Raw genomic sequence first — 27,246 nt, 5'->3', positions numbered from 1 at the left:
CAAAAATTGTTTGACTATGCCATGTATGAAAGAATTAAACACGTTTTTCCAACCACCATCTTTATATTCTAGTTTCAAAGTTCCTTTTTTCTTATAAACAAACAATAAAGCACCATATTTTACATGACTACACAAGTTTAGTCAAAAAGTGGCATCTTACTTGAGAGCAAAAGGACATGGAAAGATCAAAATTCCTTCAAATAAAAGGAAGAGAAACAAACTAAACATCACTATAGGCAGGTCATGTAATTAATAAAGATTAAAAAAACATCATAACCGCGAATCTGGGATATATAAACATAGTTTGGTTACAACTTACAAGGGCTACAAAAAACAAAGGATTAAGGTGCACAAGTGATTGTAAAATAGCACAATAAACAAGGGGCATTTTGTATTCATGGCTAGTCAGATTTAATACCTTGTCCAGAAGCATGTGATCCATCATTAGGTTTTCCATCACTTTTCAAGCCATCTCTCAGCTGAATCAAACCAAAAGAGTATTATTGTCACTATTTTATGTACAATAAACCAATTTATTTATCTTAAAATGTGACTATGCATTAAACCAAGATTTTTTCAAAAAGAAGAGTAAATTACGATTTTGGCCCCTGTGGTTATATCACTTTTACCCTTTTAGCCCAAAAAAGAATTTTATAACATCAGACCCCCAACGTCTTTTTTTCTAACCTTTTTGGCCCCTAACGTCGTTTTTTCTAACCCTTTTGGCCCCTAACATTTAATGGATGGGGTTAGTGTTAGGGGCCAAAAGGGTTGGAAAAAAAGACGTTGGGGGCTCAGATGTTAAAAAAATCTTTTTTGGGCTAAAAGGGTAAAAGTGATATAACCACAGGGGCCAAAATCGTAATTTACTCAAAAAAAAAAAAAAAAAAAACGCTTATTACCTGTCGCAGGACTTTCTTCTGGTAACGGTAACCCTGGTGAGACAATAAACACGACATCAGTAAATAATAAGAGCGAAAATTAAAAGTATAAAATAAAATGGAGAAAGTTTATTATAATACCTTGTCTGTTCCATATATGTAGTCACAATAAGTGAAGACAGATGCAAAATTACTCTGGCTTTGTCCTCCAACATAATGATGATAATCATGGTAATCAGCTCCACCATAGAAAGGAATAAACTTTGTTAATGTCCAGGGGAGATCATACCTGCATTATTATGGAAAACAGTATTTCAAGTTAAAAAATTTCCTTTTGTTGTACTCAAGAAATAATTATCCTATGTTCTTTTATGTAACATCTTCAATCTTGAATAAAGATAAGAGTTACTTCATTTTTAGTATATATATATATATAGGGAATGGTTAAAATGAGAACTCCTCCGAGTTGTGAGAACCGTGTGAACCTTTTTGAAAAAAAAAACTTCATTCGCCAAAAAATTTAAAATTATATAACTTTCTCAAAAATAGATAAAAAAATTAATTTACATAACTGTAACCCGCGCAAAATGTTTTTTAAAAAAATTATTTACACTAGTGTAAGCAATTAAAAACCTGGCGTAAATGAATGCTAGGCAATTTTTTTTATAGATTTATTAGTTAGATATATTGGCGGATATTATATCTATCCGTTATATATTATACATTTATTGATTGTATTTTATATATAGATGTAATTCTCAGTGATTCAAGAGATCTACGTCTATATATAAAATACAATTAATAAATATATAATATATATCGGATGTATATAATATCCGCTAATAAGATATTCATCTATGTTTGTGGAAAAATGGTTAAAAAATTGCACGCGAAGTAGGATTTCCTTCGGAGTTCTTAAGTTCTCGCAACTGGGAGGAGTTCTCATCTGAACCTAATCCTATATGTATATAAACAATTAAAAAAATCATATTTAGCTATCCACACATCTATTTCTTGAAAAAATATAATAAAATCTTTATGTAAATAGAACATTCATGATATATTTTGCATAGGTGGGGTTAAGGGATGACTGAGAAAAAAGTAGTTTGATCATTTTCCATCAGGGCAAAAGTCAATTCTTTATTTAACATGACACTATTTCCAATCAGGCCTAAGTTAAATCCATTATTATTAATCATCATTTCATTAAAAGCTTACTTACCCACTGTGAGTCTCAATAGCCTCAATCTGCCTCAAAGCAATCCACAGCCAGAATGTAATCATATGGCCCGGAACCATGGCGGGCCCCAGAAAAGACGGTATCCCAAGAATTAAAACCTCGGCCCAGTGAGCGTATGGTGCTGCATATCCTATAGGTGTTGTGTATTCATGGTGAACCTTGTGAATATTTTCATACCCCCATTTTCCGTGCAGAAATCGATGAATCCAGTAATTTGTGAAGTCCTCCACGAGAAAATAAACGAACAATTGCGAAACGATCTCCGTTAGAGACGGTAAGGGCAAGCTTGTTCTAATGCCAATCATCTATACTTGAGATTAAAATAAATTGGTCAATATTCATGAAATCTTTAAAGTTAAAAGTAAAATATTCCCAATCATCTGCATACTTCACTTTTTCTTTGCCTTTAATCTATTACTCTAGTTAAACTTGATCTTATAGGGGTATAACAGTCTATATATCTATCATATGTCTCAGTCATTTGATATTGATATTTGATTTACTTTCATGAAATTCACAAATCAGTTGCATCAAGCACAGGATATAACATTTTCGATGAGATCCGTCTTGGCCTGTAAACGAACTGAATGAATATGAACACGGACAATTAAACGAACGGATCTTCTTGTTCATGTTTGTTCGTTAAGTAAATAAACATGTTCATGTTTGTTTATGTCAATTCGTTAACATTCTAAACGAACAATTCATAAATATAAACGAACACAAATAAAAATAATATAAATGAACTTTTGTACTAAAAAATAAAAAATGTAAAATATAAACAACAACAAATGAACTTTTGTACTAAAAAATCAAATATATATGAACTTTTGTACTAAAAATAAATGAACAATACTACAATAGGGGTAACTTTGTAGAATATAAATATAAACGAACACAAATATATAAACGAACAGTTCATAAATATAAACGAACACAAATAAAAAAATATAAATGAACTTTTGTACTAATAAATATAAAATATAAAATATAAACAACAATAAATGAACTTTTGTACTAAAAAAACAAATATATATGAACTTTTGTACTAAAAATAAATGAACAATTGGGGTAACTTTGTAGAATATAGATACACGACCAAAACGTGTGTTCATGTTCGTCGGTCTGACTAAACGAACAATTTTTTTTTGTTCATGTTAGTTCATTTATTAAAGACTAAATTGCCAAAATCATCCCTGAGGTTTTGGTATATTTGTCATTTTCATCCAAAAACAACTTTTTTTTACAATATAGTCCTTCACTTTTGGGATTTTTTTGCCATTTTCATCCAAATGTCTAATTTGCTTTATTTTTTCTATCAAACATTTGGATGAAAATGGCAAAAATCACAAATCTCAGAGACGATTTTGGCAAAAAAAAATGTTAGACGTTTGGATGAAAATGACAAAAAATGAATGGCTATATGGTACAAAAATGTTGTTTTGGATGAAAATGACAAACATGACCAAACCTCAGGGACGATTTTGGCAATTTACTCTTTATTAAATAATGGTTCACGCGGCCAAACGGTACACAAACAATTCACTGAACGCTCGATTCGTAAACCAAAATTCTTATTCAATCAAAATTCTGTCAGAACATCATAAACATCATATTCAACTAATAAACATCATATTTATAACCCAAAATTCTTGTTCAAGCCAATCAAAACAATTCAACTTGTATAAACCAAAATTCTTAAAACAATCAATCACACAAACATCCAGCTATCACTAACTTAACCTAATTAACTAAAAACTGAACCTAAATTTCGGATTAAAAAAAGAATAAATCAATCCAAAACATCTACAATCAGGTATAAAACTAAAAACAAATCCAAAACAACTTACTTGAATGGAAGGATAGGAAACAAGCTGCAGAGGTCCAACAACAAGAACAAAGGTCCGCATTACATCAAAGTAGCAATTAATATTATCAACAAAGGAGTATTTGACTTTGGGTTGAATCTTGTAAGCAGTAACATATTTAGGGAAGAAGAATTCGATGAAGACGTAGAAGAGGGGAACGAGAGTGAAGACGAGGAAGAGGAAGAGAATGTTGTGGCAGTAGAGGAAGTAGTCGGATTTGGTGGCGGAGTAGTTGAACCAGAGGGTTTCTGCGGCGGTGAGTGGGCGGCCGATGGCGGTTTCGGCGGCGTGTACGGTGGTGTATGGCAGCATTTTGGGGATCGGTGGAATGATTTGGGAGAAATGGTACAAATGGAAGTGATGGTGGTGAATCACGGAATCGTCAGATGTCTTTTTCACTATTTATTATTAGTATTCTTTTTTAGTTATTAAAATTTAATATATTTTTTTCTCTTTTATGAGACTTGCAGGCTCCCACTAATCCCAATGTATTATAAAGAATATATATTTAGATTATTAACTCCCAATGTATTAACTCCTAATACGTGGAAAAAACAGAATAACAACTGGAATATGGTCCTTAGCCGAAATGTTTACAGACAAGAGAAGAGTTTTATGAATAGAGAAATCAGGCTCCGTAATGCGACGTCGTTTTTTATTTCCAACCTCCCGGAGACTTGCACTCGGGATTCTCTTTGGAGAGCTTTTGAACACCTGGCCAACCTGGAAGATGTGTTTGTTCCAGCCAAAAAAGATCGAGCAGGTAATAGATTCGGGTTTGTCAAGTTGTCTAATATTAAGGACCCGGGTGGGTGGATTGAGAAGCTTAAACTTGTTAGAATCGACGGAGCTATTATTGGTGTAAGTTTAGCTAAATTTAGAAGGGATGGATCCAAAGTGGAGGAACCTAAAGAGGTGGACAGAACTTCAGTTTTTTCTAGACTTTATGACAATAGGGAGAGGGTGTCCGTGTTCTCTCGCCTCAAGGAGCCTAAGCCTGGGGATCAGATTTGTAGGGGTGCACCAATGATAAACAAGTCGGAGATAGATGGGAATGGTCGTTGTATGGGCAGATCTTTCCGTGAAGTGGTGCAAAATCACAGAAAGGAGGAGATGGTGAAAGCGAATGTTATAGAGCTTCCTCCTATTAACACAGATTTAAAGAAAAGCAACGAACTGAAGTCTTTGGTGGGGGAGGCCAAAGATATTGACATACTGAATGATCTTAAGAATCTGTTACGTGAAGGTTTGAGTCTAAGTTACTTAGGTGGTCTCAAAGTTCTTATTCATTTTATTGATGAGAAGGAAGCAAATGACTTTTTAAGGGAAGAAGTAGAGTCTTGGGAAAAATGGTTCTCAAGACTATATGTTTGGGATGGAACCCCTCCAATCTTTGAGAGGGTGGCCTGGATCAAGATCCTTGGGGTTCCTGCTTCTCTCTGGGATAGACATACTTTCAACAAAATAGGAGAAAGATATGGGCGTTTGCTGGTCAAATCTGAAGCCTCTCCCAACGACGGGAATTTAGCAGAAGAAAGAGTGGCGGTTTTGGTGAACTCTGGCAAAAGAATTTCTGATGAGCTCCTATTAACCTGGAAAGTTCATAATATAAATATTTGGGTAGAAGAAATTTCAGGCCAGTGGGTCCCGAATTTTTTGAAAGATGAGGAAAAGGAGGATATTGAGGAGTCCTCTATCTTCAGAGATGATCATGAATCGGAGGAAGAGGAGATTAGCTCGGGTTCAGAAGAGGTAGGTAGCCCGGTTGGAGAAGTCAGTCCGGGGTTTTCGCCGGAATTCGGTAATATGAACAGTCATGAGCAGGAGAAGTCGGATGGGTTTTGTGAGTTCCAGAGTCCTACGTGCATGGGTAATCTCTCTCCCATTTATGTTCCCAATGTTGGAGACTATATGACAAATAATGATGTTGGTGTTGTTCAAGAGGCGGCGGAGCATGTAGCATGTAGTAATAATTGTGTCAGTGAAGAAAGAGATAAGCTTTTAAATAAGGAGAGAGAACCCAGGGAGGAGATGGACCCTACTGAAAATCTTGGGGATAATATTGATGAAGGAGTGGGCATTAGTGAGATTGGGCCTGCGTCCCCCCGGCCCAGTTACATAACCCTGAGACCCAATCAATTTAAGCCTGCTAAAGATGGTGGAGCCCAGGAGTTTTTAACCCCAGACCTCAACAAGGTGGTAGGTGAGGAATCTAATTCTGATCCTTTCAATATTGAAGAGATCTTTAGACTGGAAACTGAACAAGATAAAGGGGAAGAGGCTATCTCGGATCGGCGAATCAGGGGGGAAGTGGAGAATGTCAATCCAGCCGAAGAGGGTAGGGCCGCAGATTTGGAAAGGGAGGTTGCAGGTACTCTGGGAGTGGGAATCGTGTTGGGTATTGAAGTAAATGGGTTTGAAAATCATGTGAGGAAGTTGGTCAATGGGGAATCGGATATATTGGGTTGCTAATGAATTTTTTGTCGATTAACATAAATGGAGTGTCCTCGGTTTGCAAGGGCAATTGGGTGAAGAAGCTTAAAAGGAATCTTAAAGTGGATGTTATTGGAATTCAAGAGACTCACCGGGCGGGTATGTCGGAGAATAACCTACGTTGTTTCTGGGATAAAACGAAGTTGAAAGTGGCTACGGTTGATTCAGTTGGCAGATCAGGGGGTTTGGCTTTGCTTTGGGATCCAGATCGGTTCAGCGATGATTATACTCTGAAAAACCAGCGATTTCTTATGATATCGGGTTTTTTGGCAGGTGTTGAGGAACGGCTGAACTTGATAAATATTCATGCTCCTAATGAAGCCAGAAATCGGAGAATTCTTTGGGATGAGCTGCTGAATTTGATGTCCCAAAGGGACGGGATGTGGGTTTTATTCGGGGACTTTAATGAAGTCCGTGAAGAATCCGAAAGAGTGAACTCGATCTTTGACAGGGGAGCGTCGGAGGCTTTCAATGAATTTATATCTAGTGCAGCTCTCTTCGAATATGCCTTGTCTGGGGGTAAGTTTACTTATATTTCTGGTCACGCTAATGTTAAATTCAGCAAGTTGGATAGATTCCTTGTTTGCGATTCTTTCTTAAATCGGTGGCCGGTTGCCAAAGCTGAAGTTCATGATAGAGGGGCGTCAGATCACTGCCCTATTTCCCTGGTGTGCAACCCGCTGGACTTCGGTCCAATTCCGTTTAAACTGTTTAATTCTTGGCTGGAGGACCAAAAGATGGGCAGTATAGTTCAAAGTGTTTTGAATGCTCCGAGGTTTGGGGGTAGATACGATGTGCTTTTGGCCAGCATCCTTAAAAATATCAAATCCGAAACCAAAAAATGGAGGACGGAGGTTTTTAAAGCCCAAAGCCAGGAGCTGAACCTGATTACTGCTCAGATTGCTGAGATTGAGAATAAAGCGGTTAATGGGACGATTTCGGTAGAGGAAAAAAGCAGTCGGGTTAATCTCAGAATCAGACTAAACAAGATGGAGATGGCTAAAGCTAAAAATATTCAACAAAAGGCGAGAATAAATTGGCTGAAATACGGTGATGACAACTCTTCGTTTTTCCATAAAGTTTTGAACGTTAATATTGCGTCTAGTAGAATCAACGGTCTTCATTTTAATAATTCCTTTATTTCGGATCCGGTGGAACTGAAGAATCAGATCAAAGGGTGGTTTAAAAAACAATTTTCGGAGCCGATAAGACGAAGACCGAAATTTAACGGGGATGGGCTTCCCACTATTTCGGAGCAAAACAGGTTGATGCTTTGTGAAGAATTTTCTGAGGTGGAGGTTTGGAGTGCTATTAAAAGCTGTGATGGGGGGAAATCTCCTGGCCCAGATGGTTTTTCTCTGAAATTTTACAAGAAATTCTGGAAGGAGCTAAAGCATCTTATTATGGGGGTTATGAGAGACTTTCACAGTACCGGCGATATTAGTAGAGGATGCAATGCCTCTTTTGTGGCGTTAATTCCTAAGAAAAAAGACCCCCAATCTCTAGCCAATTTTCGCCCAATTTCGTTGGTGGGGTCCATTTATAAAATCATTTCGAAGGTTTTGGCTAATCGTATGAAAGCAGCCATAGGGGATCTAATTTCGCCGACTCAGTCAGCGTTTTTAGGAGGAAGAAATATCCTGGATAGTCCGTTAATCATCAGTGAGACGATCGCTTGGGCCAAGAAGAATAAACAGGGTCTCTTTATTTTTAAAGTGGATTTCGAGAAAGCCTACGATTCTATTAACTGGAAGTTCCTATTTTTTCTGATGGAATGTATGGCTTTTCCTGAAAAGTGGATCTGTTGGATTAAAGGATGTTTGTCTTCGGGGACAGGATCGATATTAGTGAACGGATCTCCAACGGAGGAATTCAGGTATAAAAGAGGGTTGAGGCAGGGTGACCCTATGTCCCCCTTTATCTTTATTATGGCGATGGAAATTATCTCTTTGTTTATGAATAGAGTGATGAATGCTGGTCTCTATGAGGGGATTAAGATTCCTAATGATGGCCCCCTGTTATCGCATTTATGTTATGCAGACGACGTTCTTTTCTTAGGTCGTTGGTCGGTTGAAAATGCGGTTACTCTAAGTCGCCTTCTCCGGTGGCTGAACTTGGTTTCGGGTCTAAAAGTTAACTTCCAAAAAAGCAAATTGTATGGGTTTGGGGTTGGTGAAGAAGAAAAACTGCGGCTGGCTAATGTGTTAAAGTGCGAAGTTGGGAAGCTTCCGTTCTCATACCTTGGCATCCCTATTGGTGCCAATATGAAAAGAGCAAAGTATTGGGATCCGGTTATCAAGAAATTTTCTGCAAAATTATCAAAATGGAAGGCTAAGTTCCTGTCTCTTGCGGGTAGAGTCACCCTGGCCAAATCGGTTCTGGGTAGTCTTCCCTCGTATTTTCTGTCTCTTTTTGTTGCCCCGAAATGTGTGATCAATAAGTTGGAGAAGATCCGTAGAGATTTTGTTTGGGGATTTTCCGAGTCGATAAAAAAGATGAGATGGGTCCGATGGGAAGTGATGATGAATTCTAAAAGAAAAGGCGGTCTTGGTGTAGGGAACATAAGAGACTTCAATATAGCAATGTTAACGAAATGGTGGTGGAGATATAAGTCGAATCCGAATCAGTTATGGGCTAAAGTGATTAGCTCGATTCATAAGAGTAGCTCAAATCTTTTGATCCCGCTGAAGAAAACAATCCCGGGGGTATGGAACGATATTGGAAAGATGGATAAGATCTTAGACAAGGCTGGAATTAGCCTTAGTCAAAACCTTGTGGAGGAGAATGGGGTTTGGAAGTGGCGATCTTCGGCTGAAGAGGGGTTCTCGGTTAAGCAGGTTCGGCGGGATCTTGAAAGCAGTCGTGTGGAGTCCGCGGAGGTCGATTCAGCTCTGCTTTGGAACAGCTGGGCTCCCGGTAAAGGTAATATTCTCTTGTGGCGGGCTCTCCTTGGCCGTATTGCTTCGAGGGAAGGATTGGTTCGTAGGGGGGTGTCATTGCCGGTAGTGGACTGCCCTAGGTGTGGGCTTGATATCGAAAGCTCAGACCATGTCTTTATCCGATGTCTTTGGGCGAAAAGTATTTGGTGGAATGTTTTGTCTTGGTTGCGTATTAGTTTCCCGTCGCAATGTGATTCGCTCGGAGAGTTAGTTAAGTATATAAAAGATTGTCCGGGAAGTGCCACTTGGAAGCGGTTGGTTTCTATGGTCGTTATTGCTACGGTTTGGAGAATTTGGAGCGCTAGAAATGTCAAAGTGTTTGAGGATCTATTCATCCCCATCATGAAGACGGTTGAATTCATCAAAGAAGATTCGTTTATTTGGGTCTGCAATAGAGCGAAGAATATGAAGCCTTCTTGGGAGAAATGGGTGTTATTCGATGTAGTAGATCTGATGTAATAGTCTGTTGGGTTGTTGTTTTTCTTTGTTTTTTGTTTGTTTTTTGTTCTCCCAGTTGCTTGCTGGCTCTTTATATATATATATAAAGTGATTGCTGTTCAAAAAAAAAAATATAAACCAACTTGTTCTTTAAGTTTATTACTCATGATGATACTCTAGTGGTTCGTCAGTGATTCAAATTTGCCGTTCAAAAAAAAAAAAAAAAAACCAACTTGTTCTTTAAGTTTATTACTCCTATAAATAGTCCATGTATTCTATTGTGTATGATGCACCATTAATAATAAACGTCTTTTCTCTCCCAATATCTCTTCTCATCTTCTTGCTATTATGCTTGTTCATAACACGTTATCAGCACGATTGCTTTGGATCACACATCATAAGGTATATCATATTCTCTAATTATTTTATCATTATTTATCACACTCACACATAATCCATATTGTAATTCATACGATTGTGGGTTGTTTTAGAGTTTTTGGTTTTTCAGAAAACACAAAACTAAAATCAAATCATAAACTTTGGTTTTCAAGAACACCAACCGAATCTTTGTTTTAGTATTTATCAACTTAATAATCTAACTTATTTATAATTTGATATTTGCCATAATATTATACACAAATATTACGTACAATATTTTATTATGACATATAAAAATATGACATATTACATATTTCACGTTATCAATATTTACTATTCATACAATTTGGTTGATACTAGAAGCATATATTTGTTTGTGCCTTTTTCCACTGAGAATTGTTGCTTTCAATGATCCATTCGTTCAGTAGTTAATTAGAAAGAAGATACGATCTACATATGACTATTAATTTTCTCAATTCACATATTCATCTTTGTTATAAAAACAGATATATTCCCTCCTAATTCTTCTCTTAAGTAGTTATGTTTTCAGTTACATTTTGACTATATCATTGTGTATATATATGTGGTTGATAAATGAAAGAGATATACTTCTCATTTTTCATTTCACGTTATCAGCACCCTGCTCTAACTCATTCTGCTTGTTGACGATTTCTCTTGTTTTGGTTGCTTCTACAGCGGTGTTCTACTATCACTATTAGCTCTCACCTCTATTTTGGAATTCTACTTCCACCACATATTCATCAATCCAGGTAATATTCATTAACGTCTCATGCATTTATTTGGTAGATATATAATCTTTTACTCACTTGAATCACACACATCAACAATTTTTTTTTTTTGTGATTCAGTGTTAATTTATTGACATAAAAACGAGATAGATGGATAACACACACAAAATAGGGTGTGGTGAATGATGAAGAAGATGCAATTTTGGTTTATCGTAAAGAGTATAATTTTTTTTTTTGTGATTCAATCTTGCAAAATATTGTTCAAAGTAATATGAGATATAATCCTTTGTCTGTGAGTAGGATTTTGAAATCGACAATCAACATTTTCTTTCTCGTAGTTTATTAGATCGTAAACATGCTTTTAGATCTAGACCTTGCCTTAATACTGTAACTACGAAACACGAATTAGATTGCCTTAGTACTGTAACTACGAAACACGAATTAGTTCGACAATCACTGCCGTCATGTATTACCGATTAAATAAGGGTGTGTGATAAAGATCTCGATTTCTTTTTGGTTGCTGCGGATATTGGAGTAACGCACACTCTCTTTCAATTGCTTGATGTTATTGTTTACAATCACTGGTTGTTCTCTGTTTTTCGATCTCACGTTTCCTCTAGCAAGACTCCGGTGACCACCCTTGTGACAAGCATCATCATCGACCGCCACCGATTTTTTTTCAGCCGCTATACACCCACCGGCGAGATTTACGTGGTTAGTACGATCAACAACCGTTCGGAACTAGAAGATGTTACGTAACTGAATGAAGCCATGATTATATATTAAATTCTTGTTTGATTTTGAAAAAGAAACGGAAACGCGTTAATGATAATAATCACCTAAAAATTAGCGAAGGTTTTAAAAGAAAATAACGTTTTACTGTAACTGTTTGTAGGCGGCATTTTTGTGTTTTGAAGGTCAACTTTTTGACCACTTTTTCATATGCTTTGGTAACTCGGTGTTCTCTGACTCCTTTTTTATGGAATGGATTTTTTTATACTATATTATAATAGTATTATAACCTTACATGTTTACATACAATTTTTTTTTATTTTTAAAATAAATTTTGTAAGCTTACACTTAGGTCCCTCAATTTTAAAGATTTAATAAATTTGTTAGTCTAATTTTGTTTAAGTTAGATTTTCCTTAAAATTAATTTTACCATCTACCATGGCTACCTAAGTTAAATATATATATAATTACTTGTAAAATTTATTAAATTATTTAACTATATATTAAGTGTGGTTATTTTTGTATACTACCGCTAGTCGCTCTAATTTTATAAAACATTCTTCCTAACTTTATCCAACTCTCCACTTGCTAATATTTTCATATTACTTGTGTTATTTCACAAAATTTCTCATGAAAATATCATTTGTAGATACCATGTCGAACTTGTCAAATCTTAAATTCACTGCACTTGAAATATCGGGCAACAACTACCCCTCTTGGGCTTTTGATGCTAAAACTCATCTGGAAGCAATGAGTTTGGGGGAGACAATCATTGATGGGAATAAAACGTCCCTTCAAGAAAAAGCTAAAGCTATGGCATTCCTTCGCCTTCATCTTCATGAAGACCTAAAGAGTGAAAACCGTACTCTGGTGGACCCTCTCGAGTTATGGAAAAACATTCAAGAAAGATTTGACCACCTGAAGTTGGTCTTACTCTCTAAAACTCGCTACAAGTGGGTTCATTTAAGATTACGAGATCATAAGACTGTTAGTGAGTACATTTTTGCTTTTCTTCGCATCACCTCTGAGCTTAAATTATGTGGTGAACAAATCACTGACAAAGACATGATTGAGCAAACTATCTCAACGTTCCCTTTATCAAACATGCTCCTGGCGCAGCAGTACAGGGAACGTAATTTTACAAAATACTCTGAGCTAATATCATGTTTGTTGGTCGCGGAACAAAACAACAAGCTCATACAACAAAATCATTAAATGCGTGTTATGTGATGATTTTTTTTAGACTATGTTTTTTTTCCTTCCTTGTTTGGTTTTTATCTCAAATCTAGTGGTATTTTATGTTTTGAACTATTATTATGGTTTCACTTAAAATTTTGTGATGTTTGATTCATATTTGTGTGATGTGATTTTTTTATCATACTCTAGCAAGAAGTTCGTTATATTAATTTATTTTATTATTTCCAGAGGAAATATGTTTACAAGATCCAATAAAGCTATTATTGGTGATGAATGTCCCGTAGATAGTGGTACTAGCAACACTATTCTCAAACATAAAAATTTTTTCTCTGAGTTGTCTCCTGCAGAGACACTTGTTGGTACTATTTCTAGTGTATGTGATCTTATAGAAGGCTCTGGAAGAGCAAGCATTATATTACCATCGGGTACTAAACTAATTATAAATGATACATTATACTCTAGTAAATCAAGACGAAATTTACTTAGTTTTGAAAGTATTCAACAAAATGGTTGCCACCTCAAAACAACATCCAGAAACAATATTGAATACTTACAAATTACTTCAAATGAAAATGGTAAAGATACCATTGTAGAAAAGCTAAAAGCTTTATCCTTTGGATTATATTGTACAAATATTACTCCTATTGAATCATACATGGTGGTGAGTAACCATAAGGTACTAGATAAAGACACATTCACAATATGGCATGACCGACTAGGTCACCCTGGTAACATAATGATGAGGCGAATAATTAAAAGTGTAAATGGGCACCCTCTTAAGAATTTAAAAGTCTTGTTATCACAAGAATTATCATGTGCGGCATGCTCTCTAGGTAAACTCATTACTCGACCCTCACAAACTAGGTTGACACAAGAAAACCCCTCATTTTTGGAAAGAATCCAAGAGGATATCTGTGGGCCAATACATCCTCCTTGTGGTCCATTCCGCTATTTCTTAGTCTTAATTGACGCCTCATCGCGATGGTCACACGTGAGTCTTTTAGCTACCCGAAATGTAGCGTTTGCCCGACTATTAGCGCAAATCATACAGTTGAGAGCTAGTTTCCCTGAAAATCCAATTAAAACCATACGAGTGGATAATGCAGGAGAATTCACATCCCAAGCTTTTAACGATTATTGTATGTCGATTGGGATAAAGGTTGAACATCCAGTAGCTCATGTTCATACACAAAATGGTTTAGCTGAATCATTAATTAAACGATTACAAATAATCGCTAGACCTCTCCTGATGAGATGCAAATTGCCATCTTCTGCATGGGGACATGCTATTCTACATGCTGCTGCACTAATTCGATTAAGACCAACTGCCGACCATGAATACTCCCCATTACAACTGGTCTCCGGAAGAGAACCAAATCTGTCCCACCTCAAAATATTTGGTTGTGCGGTATATGTACCGATATCACCACCACAACGTACCATAATGGGACCACAGAGAAGACTGGGCATTTACATTGGTTTTAATTCCCCTTCTATTATTAAATATTTAGAACCACTAACGGGTGACATGTTTACAGCACGCTTTGCTGACTGTCAGTTTAATGAGACAGTATTCCCAGTCTTAGGGGGAGATAAGACTAAAGAAAGACTGGTAACACAAGAGTTAACATGGAATGCATCATCATCATCAAATCTCGACCCCCGAAGTGGTCAATGTGAATCTGAAGTCCAAAAGATTATACATTTGCAAAGAATCGCAAATGAATTACCAGATGCATTCACAGACACAAATAGGGTGACAAAGTCACATATACCAGCATCAAATGCACCTGCTCGAATTGAAGCAATCCCAGAAGCGATTACCATACAAAGAAAACGTGGGAGACCAATAGGTTCCAAAGATAAGAACCCACGTAAGCGAAAAGAGCAGAATAAATCAGTTGGTGAAAATTTAGTAAATGAAACTCTAGAAGAAGTAAATGTCCCAGAAGAGACAAATATAATTCCAGAGGAAAATGAAAATCCAGAAGACACCCTGGTACCAAATGAAAACGAGATCTCTATCAATTATGTACAAAATAGTACAATATGGAACCGAAATGAAACACTTGTTAATGATATATTTGCATATGCTATAGCAACGGATGTAATCAATGAAAATGATTATGTACCTAAAACTCTAGAAGAGTGCATGCACAGAGTTGATTGGCCAAAATGGCAAGAGGCCATAAAGGCTGAGTTAGGTTCGCTTGAAAAGCGAAATGTATTCGGACCTGTAGTCCGAACACCCATAGACGTCAAACCAGTAGGTTATAAATGGGTGTTTGCTATAAAAAAAATGAAAAGAATGAGATTGTACGATACAAGGCACGTCTTGTAGCACAAGGGTTTTCCCAAATCCCAGGAGTTGATTATGAGGAAACGTATTCCCCTGTAGTGGATGCGATAACCCTTAGATTTCTAATTGGCCTTGCAATCTCAGAAGGACTTCAAATGAGACTTATGGATGTCGTCACCGCATACTTCTATGGGACACCAGAAAATGACATCTACATGAAAATCCCTAAAGGTTTAAAAATGATCGAAGCATTAAAATTAATACCTCGAGACATGTGTGCTATAAAGCTAAAAAGATCTTTATATGGTCTTAAACAATATGGCCGTATGTGGTACAATCGGCTTAGTGAACATCTTGAAAAAGAAGGATACAAGTCTGATGTAATCAGTCCATGTGTTTTTATAAAAAGATCACTCTCAAAATTCACTATAGTAGCAGTCTATGTTGATGATATAAACATCATCGGAGCTCCTGAAGAGATAGAAAAAACTGCTAATATATTAAAGAGAGAATTTGAGATGAAAGACCTTGGCACAACAAAATTATGTCTCGGCCTGCAGTTTGAGCATTTACGAAACGGTACATTCGTCCATCAGTCAAACTACATCCAGAAGATGTTAGTACGTTTTAATATGGACAAAGCTCATCCATTTAGCATACCCATGGTTGTCCGACCGCTAGATCCTCAAAAGGATCCTTACCGCCCTCAAGAAGAAGGCGAAGAAGTACTTGGTCCAGAAGTACCATACTTAAGTGCGATCGGTGCCCTTATGTATCTTGCAAATAACACGAGACCTGATATTGCATTCTCAGTACATGTACTAGCAAGATATAGTTCAAACCCAACACGTAGATACTGGATGGAATAAAACACATATTCCGATATATTTGCGGGACACAAGACTTAGGTTTTTTTTTACCAGGAAGATCAAAAGTCCCAGCTTGTTGGGTATGCTGATGCTGGATATCTATCAGATCCACATAAAGCAAAATCTCAAACAGGTTATGTATTCACATATGGTGGCACAACAATTTCTTAGAAGTCAACTAAGCAAACACTTGCAGCAACGTCATCAAATCATGCCGAACTAATTGCATTATATGAAGCTGGTCGAGAATGCGTTTGGTTGAGATCAATGATTACTCACATACAAGAAGCATGTGGATTAGAACAGATCAAGAAGGAGCCGACGATTATTTATGAAGACGATGCTGCTTATATAGCTCAGATCAAAGAAGGTTACATCAAGGGTGATCGAACAAAGCACATTTCACCAAAATTCTTCTCAACATATGACTTGCAGAAAGAAGGGGAAATTGATGTTTGCCAAATCAAGTCAAGTGAAAATTTAGCTGACCTATTCACAAAATCTTTACCAAGAAACAGTTTCGAGCAACTATCACACAAGATCGGTCTCCGTAGATTGAAAGATGTTTGTTGAATTCAGGGGGAGAATTATACACACTGTACTCTTTTTCCCTTAACTAAGTTTTGTCACAATGGGTTTTCTTAGTAAGGTTTTTAATGAGGCGGTACAACTGATCCAGTAGTATCAATTTATTATATAGGTCCTCAAGTATCTATTTAATATCATCCTGAAGTATGTTATTAATTGTGTATAATAAATAATAATATATATCTAAGGGGGAGTGTTATAAATACAGATATATTCCCTCCTAATTCTTCTCCTAAGTAGTTATGTTTTCAGTTACATTTTGACTATATCATTGTGTATATATATATATGTGGTTGATAAATGAAAGAGATATACTTCTCATTTTTCATTTCAATCTTTTCTTTACTAATTATATTAATCTTCTTATTAAATGATTTTTAGGGTGCAATTATTAATCTTCTGTTATCTTATTTTTATAATAATTATATTACAATTTTATTTACTTGTTATGTCTATAATAATATAGCTAAACAATATTATTGTAATATTAGTAATCTTACATATGTCTCAACGAGAGCACCAATAACACAATATATCTAAGTATTTTAGACAATTATTACTACGTTCAATATATTGTGTTATGAAGATTGATAATATATGTTACTGAAATAGGTAATGTCATGCCACCTAGAGTGACATATATTAATTTTGCTTTTAATTTTGATATATATATATATATATATATATTAATTTATAAATCAAAGACATATTTTAACTCATATGTTTTTTTTATTTATAATATAGTTCATTATGACAAATCTTGCAAAGCTTGATGTCACACCCCAACCGATGGCGGAATCATCGGGGCGCGGCACTGAGCGAAACAGATTGTTCAGAAGTTTCCACAACAACTATCATACAATTCAGTTATATAACACGTCCCATACCGTGTCCCAAATAATAACAAGTTATCATAGAAATCAACTAAACAATATGGGAACTGTTCCGACAACTCGGATTCTTAATTATTACAGACTGAATTAAAATATTGTTTTAAGACTTCTAGACGGCTAACTGTAGATCTTACTGACTACAGGTGCCAGTACAAGATCTACAGATAATTATGGCCCTGGAGCAGGTATGTGGACACTGTCCTAAGGTCACAGGCTCCTAGAAGCTTATTAATGCCTCGCTTCCCTAGCACGCTAGTAGCTTAAACACCTGTCACATACGTTAAAATAAAAGTCAATACATATAATGTAAAGGTGAGTACACAAGTTTGATATAGCATATAAAGTTCGAAAAGTTTACGCATAACCAAGCACGTACACAAGGGCAAACGATGCATGTAAATTATTAACATGGGACCATCGATACCAATGACTTCGAGTTGACTGTCCGAGACAGTTCGCAATACATGATTACCACCGTAATCCATGCAAGTAATTGTCCTTAGCAACCCCCGTGTGAACGGGTGCTGAGTCCAAACTATAGTACTACGTTGCTAAAGCAGGCAGATAGCACTCCACGTGTAAACATAATAAACAGCAATCATTTAGACAAGTAATACATGCAAGTAGGTTAGCGTTCAAATAGTTTGTGTTGTTTGTGAATTTGATAGATTACGTATGTAACACCCAACAGTGCAGAAAGCAAAAAGGGATCGAGTATACTCACAGTGGTTGATTGTGGATTGAGAGGAGCACTGAGAATAGGTTAGCCTGAATAGTTCGATAACAATACCATGAGTAATGCGGAAAAAGTGAACAGTGGAAACTGGATCGGATAGACCATTCGATCGGACAGCTGTTCGATCGAGTGGGCTGTTCGATTGGGTTAAAGTCCGTTCGAACGTCCCGTTCGATCGGCCGGCTGGCTCGATCGGCTGGTTCTTTCAAGTGGATTGTTTCTTCCTTCGATGTGAAGGATGTGTTTGTGTATGATGGTTTGTATTACCTTTCAAGTTGGCCGATCGAACAGTCCGTTCGATCGGTTGGTCCAACCGATCGGTTAGCAGCTGAGGTTTGGCAAGGTGTCACTCGATCGGGTGGCATGCTCGATCGGGTGACATTCCAATGTTTCGAAAAGGTTAAGTGTTGAAGTATAGTATCTCATGATTCGAGCAGTAATGTTCAATCGAGTGGCATAGTCGATCGAACAGTACCTCGTCAATACTACACTTTTGTGAGTTGGTGGGTCTAAGTGCTAGTCGATCGGTTAGCCCGGTCGATCGGCTGGTGTTGTTCGATCGGTTGGGCTGTTCGATCGAACAGCCTAGCCGTTCGGCCAGCTTCTCGATTCGGTTAACCTATCACTTAACACTTGGTTATTCCCGTTAATTGTTGATGTTTTAGAGATAGTTTGATTACGAGTTGAACCACAAAGCTGAAGTCCCTACTTAGTCTACTGACTCGAGCAGGAATCACCCAAGCTCGGCCAGAGGCGGTTTGGAACTTAAGTTTAACGTTTCACCCGAAATCGGTATATCTCTCGGTAGAACCCGAATCTTGAACCATGTGTTTGTTTAGATTGATTTATAAATCGGTTCAAGCTTCGTTTTCACCTTTTTGAGTGTAAAAGAGTTGAAAGATAGATGAAAACCCATCTTCCAATCCTTTTCCACCGTGAAATGTTAAGACCTTTGGTAGATTTTAGGTTATTTATGTGGAAATCGGTTAGATCTAAGCTATTCATGGTGGAATGATGTCAAAACTTAGTGTTCTTGAAGAACACATGATGACATCACCCAAGAACACCTAGATCTTGGTGATTTCATGGATGAAATCCAAGTTTTGAAAGATAGAAAGATGTAGAATCGATTAATGAACAAAAACGTACAAGGATTAGAGCGAAATACTTACCGGTTTGAGAGAAATCTGAGATTTAGTGAGAAGAAGAGGCTGGTCGGTCAGAGCTTTTCCAAAAGTGGAAAGCTTGACAAGGACAGCCCTATTTATAGGCTTCCAAAAGTGGAAAGGGTCAGCTGATCGAACAGCATCCCTGATCGAGCGGCTGCCCGATCGAACAGCCTGTTCGATCGGCTAGCCTGTTCGATCAGGTTTCCCTGTTCGATCGGCTTGCCTGGTTTTGAGTGTTTCGCGACGATTTTTGATATTTCGAGTTCGATAGTTGAGGAGTAGAGTAGGATAGAGTTTCTATTCAAATTACTTTCAGTCCCAACTACTATATCTAACATACAAGCATCCTTACAACCTATTTTCAAAGTCGGTTTCGATTGTGTTTGATTATCCTTCGATTCTCGATTGATTTGATTGATTCACCACACACTTTAACATAAAGTAAGCATGCACAAGTAACACGTAAGGCACACACACACGTATAAAAGCATTAAAATTATCCACACTTGAGTTCGATGATTGATTTGATTAGCTTGATTATTGATTGACTAGCTTTATTGCATTGTTACTTCCTATCATTCACAGTCGGTCGTTGATTCACAGTTCGATTATCGGCCGATTAGTTTGATTATACAACACTTACTCCAAATAATATGAAAATCAAAATGAAACTAAAGTAAAATTTATCTTTATTGATCTTTAATTCCAATAACAGTCAACTCTTGACTTGACTTTGACTTTTGGGAAAACACGGGGTGTTACAGTCTCCCCTCCTTTAGGGAATTTCGTCCCGAAATTAGGCCGAGAACCGTACATCGCCGTGTGATTTTACCAATTTGATGCTTCAGATCTATCTGAACAACTGCGGGTACTTGGCCTTCATGTCACTTTCGAGTTCCCAAGTGAACTCCGCGCCTCGTTTGCCTTCCCATCGTACTTTTACAATAGGAATGCGAGAGCGTCTGAGTTGCTTGGTCTGTCGGTCCATGATTTCGACAGGCTTTTCCACGAAGTGTAGCGTCTCATTGATCTGAAGATCGTCGAGTGGTATTTTTGCGTCATGGTCGGCTACGCATTTTCGAAGGTTTGAAATATGGAAAGTCGGGTGGACATTGCTGAGTTCCTCCGGTAATTCGAGTTTGTAGGCAACTTTACCGATCCTTTCCAGAATCTTAAAAGGTCCAACAAATCGAGGCGCAAGTTTCCCTCTTTTGCCGAATCGGACTACTCCCTTCCAAGGTGATACCTTTAGGAGTACGTAGTCGCCAACTGCAAATTCGCGGGGCTTGCGTCGTTTATCGGCGTACATCTTTTGTCTGTCCCGGGCCTTCACCAAGTTTTCCCTTATCTGGTGGATCTTGTCAGTCGTTTCTTGCAGAATCTCGGGCCCAGTCAATTGTGAATGACCGACCTCGTTCCATACAATAGGCGAGCGACATCTCCTTCCATACAAGGCTTCGAAAGGTGCCATTTCGATGCTGGAGTGATAGCTATTATTGTACGAAAATTCGACCAACGGTAGGTGTTTGCTCCAACTACCACCAAAATCGATAACACACGCACGGAGCATGTCTTCAATAGTACGAATCGTTCTTTCAGTCTGCCCGTCGGTTTGCGGGTGGAATGCGGTACTCAAATTCAGCGTCGTACCAAGAGCTGCTTGAAAAGTTTCCCACAATCTCGATGTAAACCGAGCATCGCGATCAGAAATGATGTCTCGAGGCGTACCATGATTCTTAATGATCTCGTCGGTGTAGATTTGGGCTAGCTTGGCCACCTTATAGTCTTCTCGTATTGGCAGAAAGTGGGCTGATTTGGTTAGACGGTCGACTATAACCCAAATACTGTCGTGACCTGATGGTGTGGTCGGAAGCTTAGTTATGAAATCCATAGCTATGCTTTCCCACTTCCATACGGGTATCGGCGGTTGTTCGAGTAAGCCTGAAGGTCTTTGGTGTTCAGCCTTGACTCTTGCACAAGTTATACAGCTACCAACATATAGAGCAATATCCCTTTTCATCCCAGGCCACCAGTACTTGTAGCGAAGGTCCTGGTACATTTTGTCCGCACCGGGATGAATGGAATATCGGGATTTGTGGGCTTCGTTCATGATGATCTTTCGCAAATCTGTCCTCCTCGGAACCCAGATTCGGTCCAGATAATAGAATATCCCGTTGGCTTTGCTCACGAGCTGAGTTCCATCGTGATAGATTCGTTCCTTCTTTAACGTACGCTCGTTAAAGCAAGCGTGTTGTGCTTCGCGGATGAGAGCTTCGAGGTTATACTGAGCCTGGATGTTTCGAACACCTATCACGTAATTCTTTCTGCTGAGGGCGTCTGCAACTACATTCGCCTTGCCTGGGTGATAACGGATCTCACAGTCGTAATCGTTGAGAAGTTCTACCCATCGGCGTTGACGCATATTGAGTTCTCTCTGGTTAAAGATATGTTGTAGGCTCTTGTGATCGGTGAAGATCGTACACTTTGTACCATACAGGTAGTGTCGCCAAATCTTTAAGGCAAAGACAACTGCGCCTAGCTCAAGGTCATGGGTTGTATAGTTCTTCTCGTGGATTTTGAGCTGTCAAGATGCGTAAGCTATAACCTTGTCTCGTTGCATGAGGACACAGCCAAGTCCAAGGTTTGAAGCATCACAATAGACAACGAAGTCATCGCTTCCGTCCGGCAGTGTAAGAACTGGTGCATGGCACAGCATGTGCTTGAGGGTTTGGAAAGCAGTCTCCTGCGCGGTTCCCCACACAAAAGGCTTGTCTTTATGAGTAAGGGAGGTAAGTGGTACAGCAATCTTTGAGAACCCTTCGATGAATCGTCGGTAGTAACCAGCTAATCCGAGAAAAGAGCGAACTTCTGACGGATTCTTTGGCGTAACCCATCCCTTGACTGCCTCAATCTTTGCAGGATCAACGTGTATACCCCGACTATTCACAATGTGACCCAGAAATTGAACTTCCTCCAACCAGAACTCACACTTGGAGAACTTGGCGTAGAGTTGGTTTCCCTGAAGCAATTCGAGAACCAATCGCAAATGCTGCGCATGTTCGGCCCTCGATCTGGAATAGATCAGGACATCGTCGATAAATACAATGACGAAACGGTCCAAGAACGATTTACACACGCGATTCATCAGATCCATAAAGACCTCGGGTGCGTTGGTCAAACCAAAAGGCATGACAACAAATTCGTAGTGGCCGTATCGGGTTCGAAAAGCGGTTTTGGGTATGTCTTCCTCTTGAATCCGCAACTGATGGTAGCCTGAACGTAGATCAATCTTGGAGAAACACTGAGCACCTTGTAATTGGTCAAACAGATCATCGATTCTTGGTAAGGGGTATCGGTTCTTGATGGTCAGCTTGTTCAATTCCCGGTAATCGATGCACATCCGGAACGACCCGTCCTTCTTTTTGACGAAAAGGACTGGTGCGCCCCATGGAGAAGTGCTCGGGCGAATGAAGCCTTTTTCAAGTAACTCTTGGAGTTGGTTTGAGAGTTCTCGCATCTCAGATGGAGCGAGTCGATACGGAGCTTTGGCCACTGGGTTGGCTCCTGGAATAAGGTCGATTCGAAAGTCGATATCACGACTTGGAGGTAATCCAGGAAGATCATCAGGGAACACCTGAGGAAATTCTCGGACAACGGGAACATCCTTGACTTCAACTTTCTTTTTCTTGTCCGTCTCTGCTACAACAATGTTGGCCAAGAAGGCTCGATATTCCTTGCGGAGATATTTGCGAGCTTGAAGACATGACATGAGCTTGAGGTCTTTTGCAGTAGTTTCACCATAAACACATAGAATATCACCACTAGCTAGCACAAAACGAATCATCTTATCGGAACACACAACTTCAGCATAGTTTTCACGAAGAAAGTCCATGCCTACTATGACATCGAAACTTCCGAGCTGCATTGGAATGAGATTAATCGGGAATATATGATTGTTGAGCTCGAGAGTACAATCACGGAGCACAGAATTGACAGCAATGGTTCTTCCGGTAGCGACTTCTACTTCGAAGGGTGACGAAAGATAAGAGCGCTTACGTCTAAGAAGCTTCTCAAATTCAAATGACACAAAGCAGTTATCGGCTCCAGTATCAAACAAACATGATGCATATATACCATTCACAAGGAACGTACCATTGACCACGTTGTTGTCAGCTTGAGCCTGGCGTGCGTTGATGTTGAAAGTTCTGGCGTGAGCGGCTTGTTGTTGAGGCTGCTGTTGTTGTTGCTGGGGTTGTTGGGCTTCTTGTTTCACCACTCTGTTCGGGCACCGGTTTGCGAAGTGGTTAGGGTCACCACATGCAAAGCAGGTCCGAACATTGTTTCCCGGGGCCTGTGCAACTTGAGGAGCTTGAGGAGCAGGTAGCAGGGCTTGGTTAACAGCGGCTTGAGCTTGCGTTTGACGAGGACCATAGCGGCAATTCGCAGTGAAATGCCCGTAAACGTTGCAGTGGGCACAGTAACGGCAGGCCACACCCACCGGGTGATGATAAGAACATGTAGCACAGAGTGGGTGGGGGCCGGTGTACGCACGCTTAGCCGGCGGCGCATTGATCACTGGCGCAGTGCGCTGTGGTTGTTGCTGTTGTGGCGGTACTGACTGAAGAGGAGCAGCATTGGTTGCGGCGGCGCAACTCTTGCTCTTCTTTCTTCTTCTCGAGGACTTGGAGGCTTGAGCAGTAGGGTTGTCGGTTGATGCGGCAGTAACTTGATGCAACGACTTGGATGGCTTATCCCAGACACCAGCCTTAACTCGCTTGTCATTAATCTCGGCAGCGAGTAGGTAGGTTTCCTCGATTGATGCGGGTTTGGCGGCGAACACAAAATCTGCAACACAATCCGGAAGAGCACGGATGTATTTCTTGATGGTCATCTCGGGAGTCTTGACCTGGTCTGGACAGATAATGCTCAGTTGTTTGAAACGGGCGGTGAGACCAGCGTTGTCGCCCTCCTTCTGCTTGATGGTCCAGAACTCATCCTCCAACTTTTGGCGTTCGTGGGGAGGACAGAACTCGTCCAGCATGATAGCCTTCAGTTCCTCCCACGTCAGCTCGTAGGCAGCGTCGTTCCCGCGCTTATTCCTTTCGGCTGTCCACCAGTCCAATGCCCGCGACTGGAAGACACCGGTAGCATTGAGAGTTCGAAGATGATCCGGGCATCCGCTTTGACGAAGGGTAACTTCCACAGAGTCAAACCAGTGAAATAAGCCTGTAGGGCCCTCTTCACCGGTGAACTCCTTCGGTCCACATGCCTTAAATTGCTTGAAACTGAACGGAGCTTTGCTGGACTCAGTGAGGGTTCGGGATTCTTCCGACGACTTGCTGGTGTTTTCGTACACCTCACTGACAGCTTTCGCTACAGACCTTGAGATGAGCTTGGCGAGACGTCGGTCTCTCTTTTCCTGACGGGAAAGGTTTTGGCGAGTTCTTGATGATGACGACATGGTCTGCAATAGACATCGCCATAGGGCTCATCACAACGAATTCGAATCTCGCACGTCTTAGTTTACTAAAGCTTAGAATCACGTCGCATCTCACGTCACGTAACACATATAAACACATAAGCACATAATCATAGAGGCACATAAGCACAGAAGCAATTAGAGCACATAAGCAATTAAGCAAATAGAGTACTTAATTTCCTAAACACGTACGCACTTTTATCACAGAGGCTGTCAGAAAACAGAAACCTATAACCACAAGTCGAGTGTCGTTCGTTTTGCATATCGGATAGCATCACATGGTATCGTCTAACTTAGTCGTATAGCGTAGCATAGCGCAGTGGTTTCGTTTAGATCACATCAACAGGGGTTTGAATCGAGATAGGATAGCAACAAGGTCACGCAGATTGATAACAAATGGAGCAATCAACGAATCTTAAAACACGTAAACAGGTAAATCATATAAAATCAACAAAGCAACACTCAAAATCGGAAAATGGATTGTCTGCGGCTACTAGACTTTGACTAACCATGGCAACTTAACTATTCACAGTTGACTTGTCGTCACTTTCGACTCTAGGGGACATGTTTCTGCCTCGATTCTTGGGCATTATGCACGCGCATTCTAGGCCATACTCGTGAGTTCAGGTCGTTGGAGTCCGTCAATTGCCTTGGCGAGATAAAATAAAGTTGAAATAACTGCCAAGGTTAGGGTTTCACCCCTAGCTCAGCAATTTCTTCCTTGTTTTAAGAAAATTTAGAGGAAAGTTTTCATCAAATTACGGGTTTCAGCCCTGTTTTGGTATAATTCTCCCCCGTTTGTTGATAGAAATTTGCACAAAGTAATTGGAAAAATTTGTAATTTAGGCGGGAATTCGCGGGTTTCACTCCTAATCCCGTCCAAACTACAAAATTTGGCTCGGAGTTCGGGTGTAATGATAGAATAGAAGGGAACAACATAAAATAAGCACATAAACTTGGTCTCTTGGTTCCTAACTATAGTCTAGGTCTCTAAGACAGCGATCCGGACTAGATCGTGTCTAACCTAATTCCCTATAGTTATGGCTCTGATACCAATCTGTCACACCCCAACCGATGGCGGAATCATCGGGGCGCGGCACTGAGCGAAACAGATTGTTCAGAAGTTTCCACAACAACTATCATACAATTCAGTTATATAACACGTCCCATACCGTGTCCCAAATAATAACAAGTTATCATAGAAATCAACTAAACAATATGGGAACTGTTCCGACAACTCGGATTCTTAATTATTACAGACTGAATTAAAATATTGTTTTAAGACTTCTAGACGGCTAACTGTAGATCTTACTGACTACAGGTGCCAGTACAAGATCTACAGATAATTATGGCCCTGGAGCAGGTATGTGGACACTGTCCTAAGGTCACAGGCTCCTAGAAGCTTATTAATGCCTCGCTTCCCTAGCACGCTAGTAGCTTAAACACCTGTCACATACGTTAAAATAAAAGTCAATACATATAATGTAAAGGTGAGTACACAAGTTTGATATAGCATATAAAGTTCGAAAAGTTTACGCATAACCAAGCACGTACACAAGGGCAAACGATGCATGTAAATTATCAACATGGGACCATCGATACCAATGACTTCGAGTTGACTGTCCGAGACAGTTCGCAATACATGATTACCACCGTAATCCATGCAAGTAATTGTCCTTAGCAACCCCCGTGTGAACGGGTGCTGAGTCCAAACTATAGTACTACGTTGCTAAAGCAGGCAGATAGCACTCCACGTGTAAACATAATAAACAGCAATCATTTAGACAAGTAATACATGCAAGTAGGTTAGCGTTCAAATAGTTTGTGTTGTTTGTGAATTTGATAGATTACGTATGTAACACCCAACAGTGCAGAAAGCAAAAAGGGATCGATTATACTCACAGTGGTTGATTGTGGATTGAGAGGAGCACTGAGAATAGGTTAGCCTGAATAGTTCGATAACAATACCATGAGTAATGCGGAAAAAGTGAACAGTGGAAACTGGATCGGATAGACCATTCGATCGGACAGCTGTTCGATCGAGTGGGCTGTTCGATTGGGTTAAAGTCCGTTCGAACGTCCCGTTCGATCGGCCGGCTGGCTCGATCGGCTGGTTCTTTCAAGTGGATTGTTTCTTCCTTCGATGTGAAGGATGTGTTTGTGTATGATGGTTTGTATTACCTTTCAAGTTGGCCGATCGAACAGTCCGTTCGATCGGTTGGTCCAACCGATCGGTTAGCAGCTGAGGTTTGGCAAGGTGTCACTCGATCGGGTGGCATGCTCGATCGGGTGACATTC

General features: G+C 39.2%; 1 protein-coding gene across 1 annotated transcript; it reads right to left on the bottom strand.

Annotated features, from left to right (window-relative positions):
- Positions 1-221: 221 nt before the first annotated feature.
- LOC110867780 (methylsterol monooxygenase 1-1) lies at positions 222-4,416 on the bottom strand. Its single transcript, XM_022116782.2, has 5 exons — positions 3,972-4,416; positions 2,104-2,426; positions 1,023-1,170; positions 903-935; positions 222-479 (listed from the first exon to the last, which is right to left on the bottom strand). Exons 1-5 carry the CDS (start codon positions 4,299-4,301, stop codon positions 402-404), a joined length of 912 nt encoding a protein of 303 aa, XP_021972474.1. The 5' UTR covers positions 4,302-4,416; the 3' UTR covers positions 222-401.
- Between the last annotated feature and the right edge of the window lie 22,830 nt (positions 4,417-27,246).

Source organism: Helianthus annuus, chromosome 7, assembly GCF_002127325.2.
Source record: "Helianthus annuus cultivar XRQ/B chromosome 7, HanXRQr2.0-SUNRISE, whole genome shotgun sequence".
Lineage (NCBI taxonomy): Eukaryota > Viridiplantae > Streptophyta > Magnoliopsida > Asterales > Asteraceae > Helianthus > Helianthus annuus.
The sequence above is the reverse complement of the archived record's forward strand: the minus strand, read 5'-3'. Positions and strand labels throughout refer to the sequence as shown.

Coding starts and splice junctions, on each gene's coding strand:
- LOC110867780 (XM_022116782.2), bottom strand. CDS start 4,301: ATGCTGCCATACACCACCGTACACGCCGCCGAAACCGCCATCGGCCGC. Junction 1,171..2,103: donor GCTATTGAGACTCACAGTGG/GTAAGTAAGCTT, acceptor ATAATAATGCAG/GTATGATCTCCCCTGGACAT. Junction 936..1,022: donor ACATATATGGAACAGACAAG/GTATTATAATAA, acceptor TTGTCTCACCAG/GGTTACCGTTACCAGAAGAA.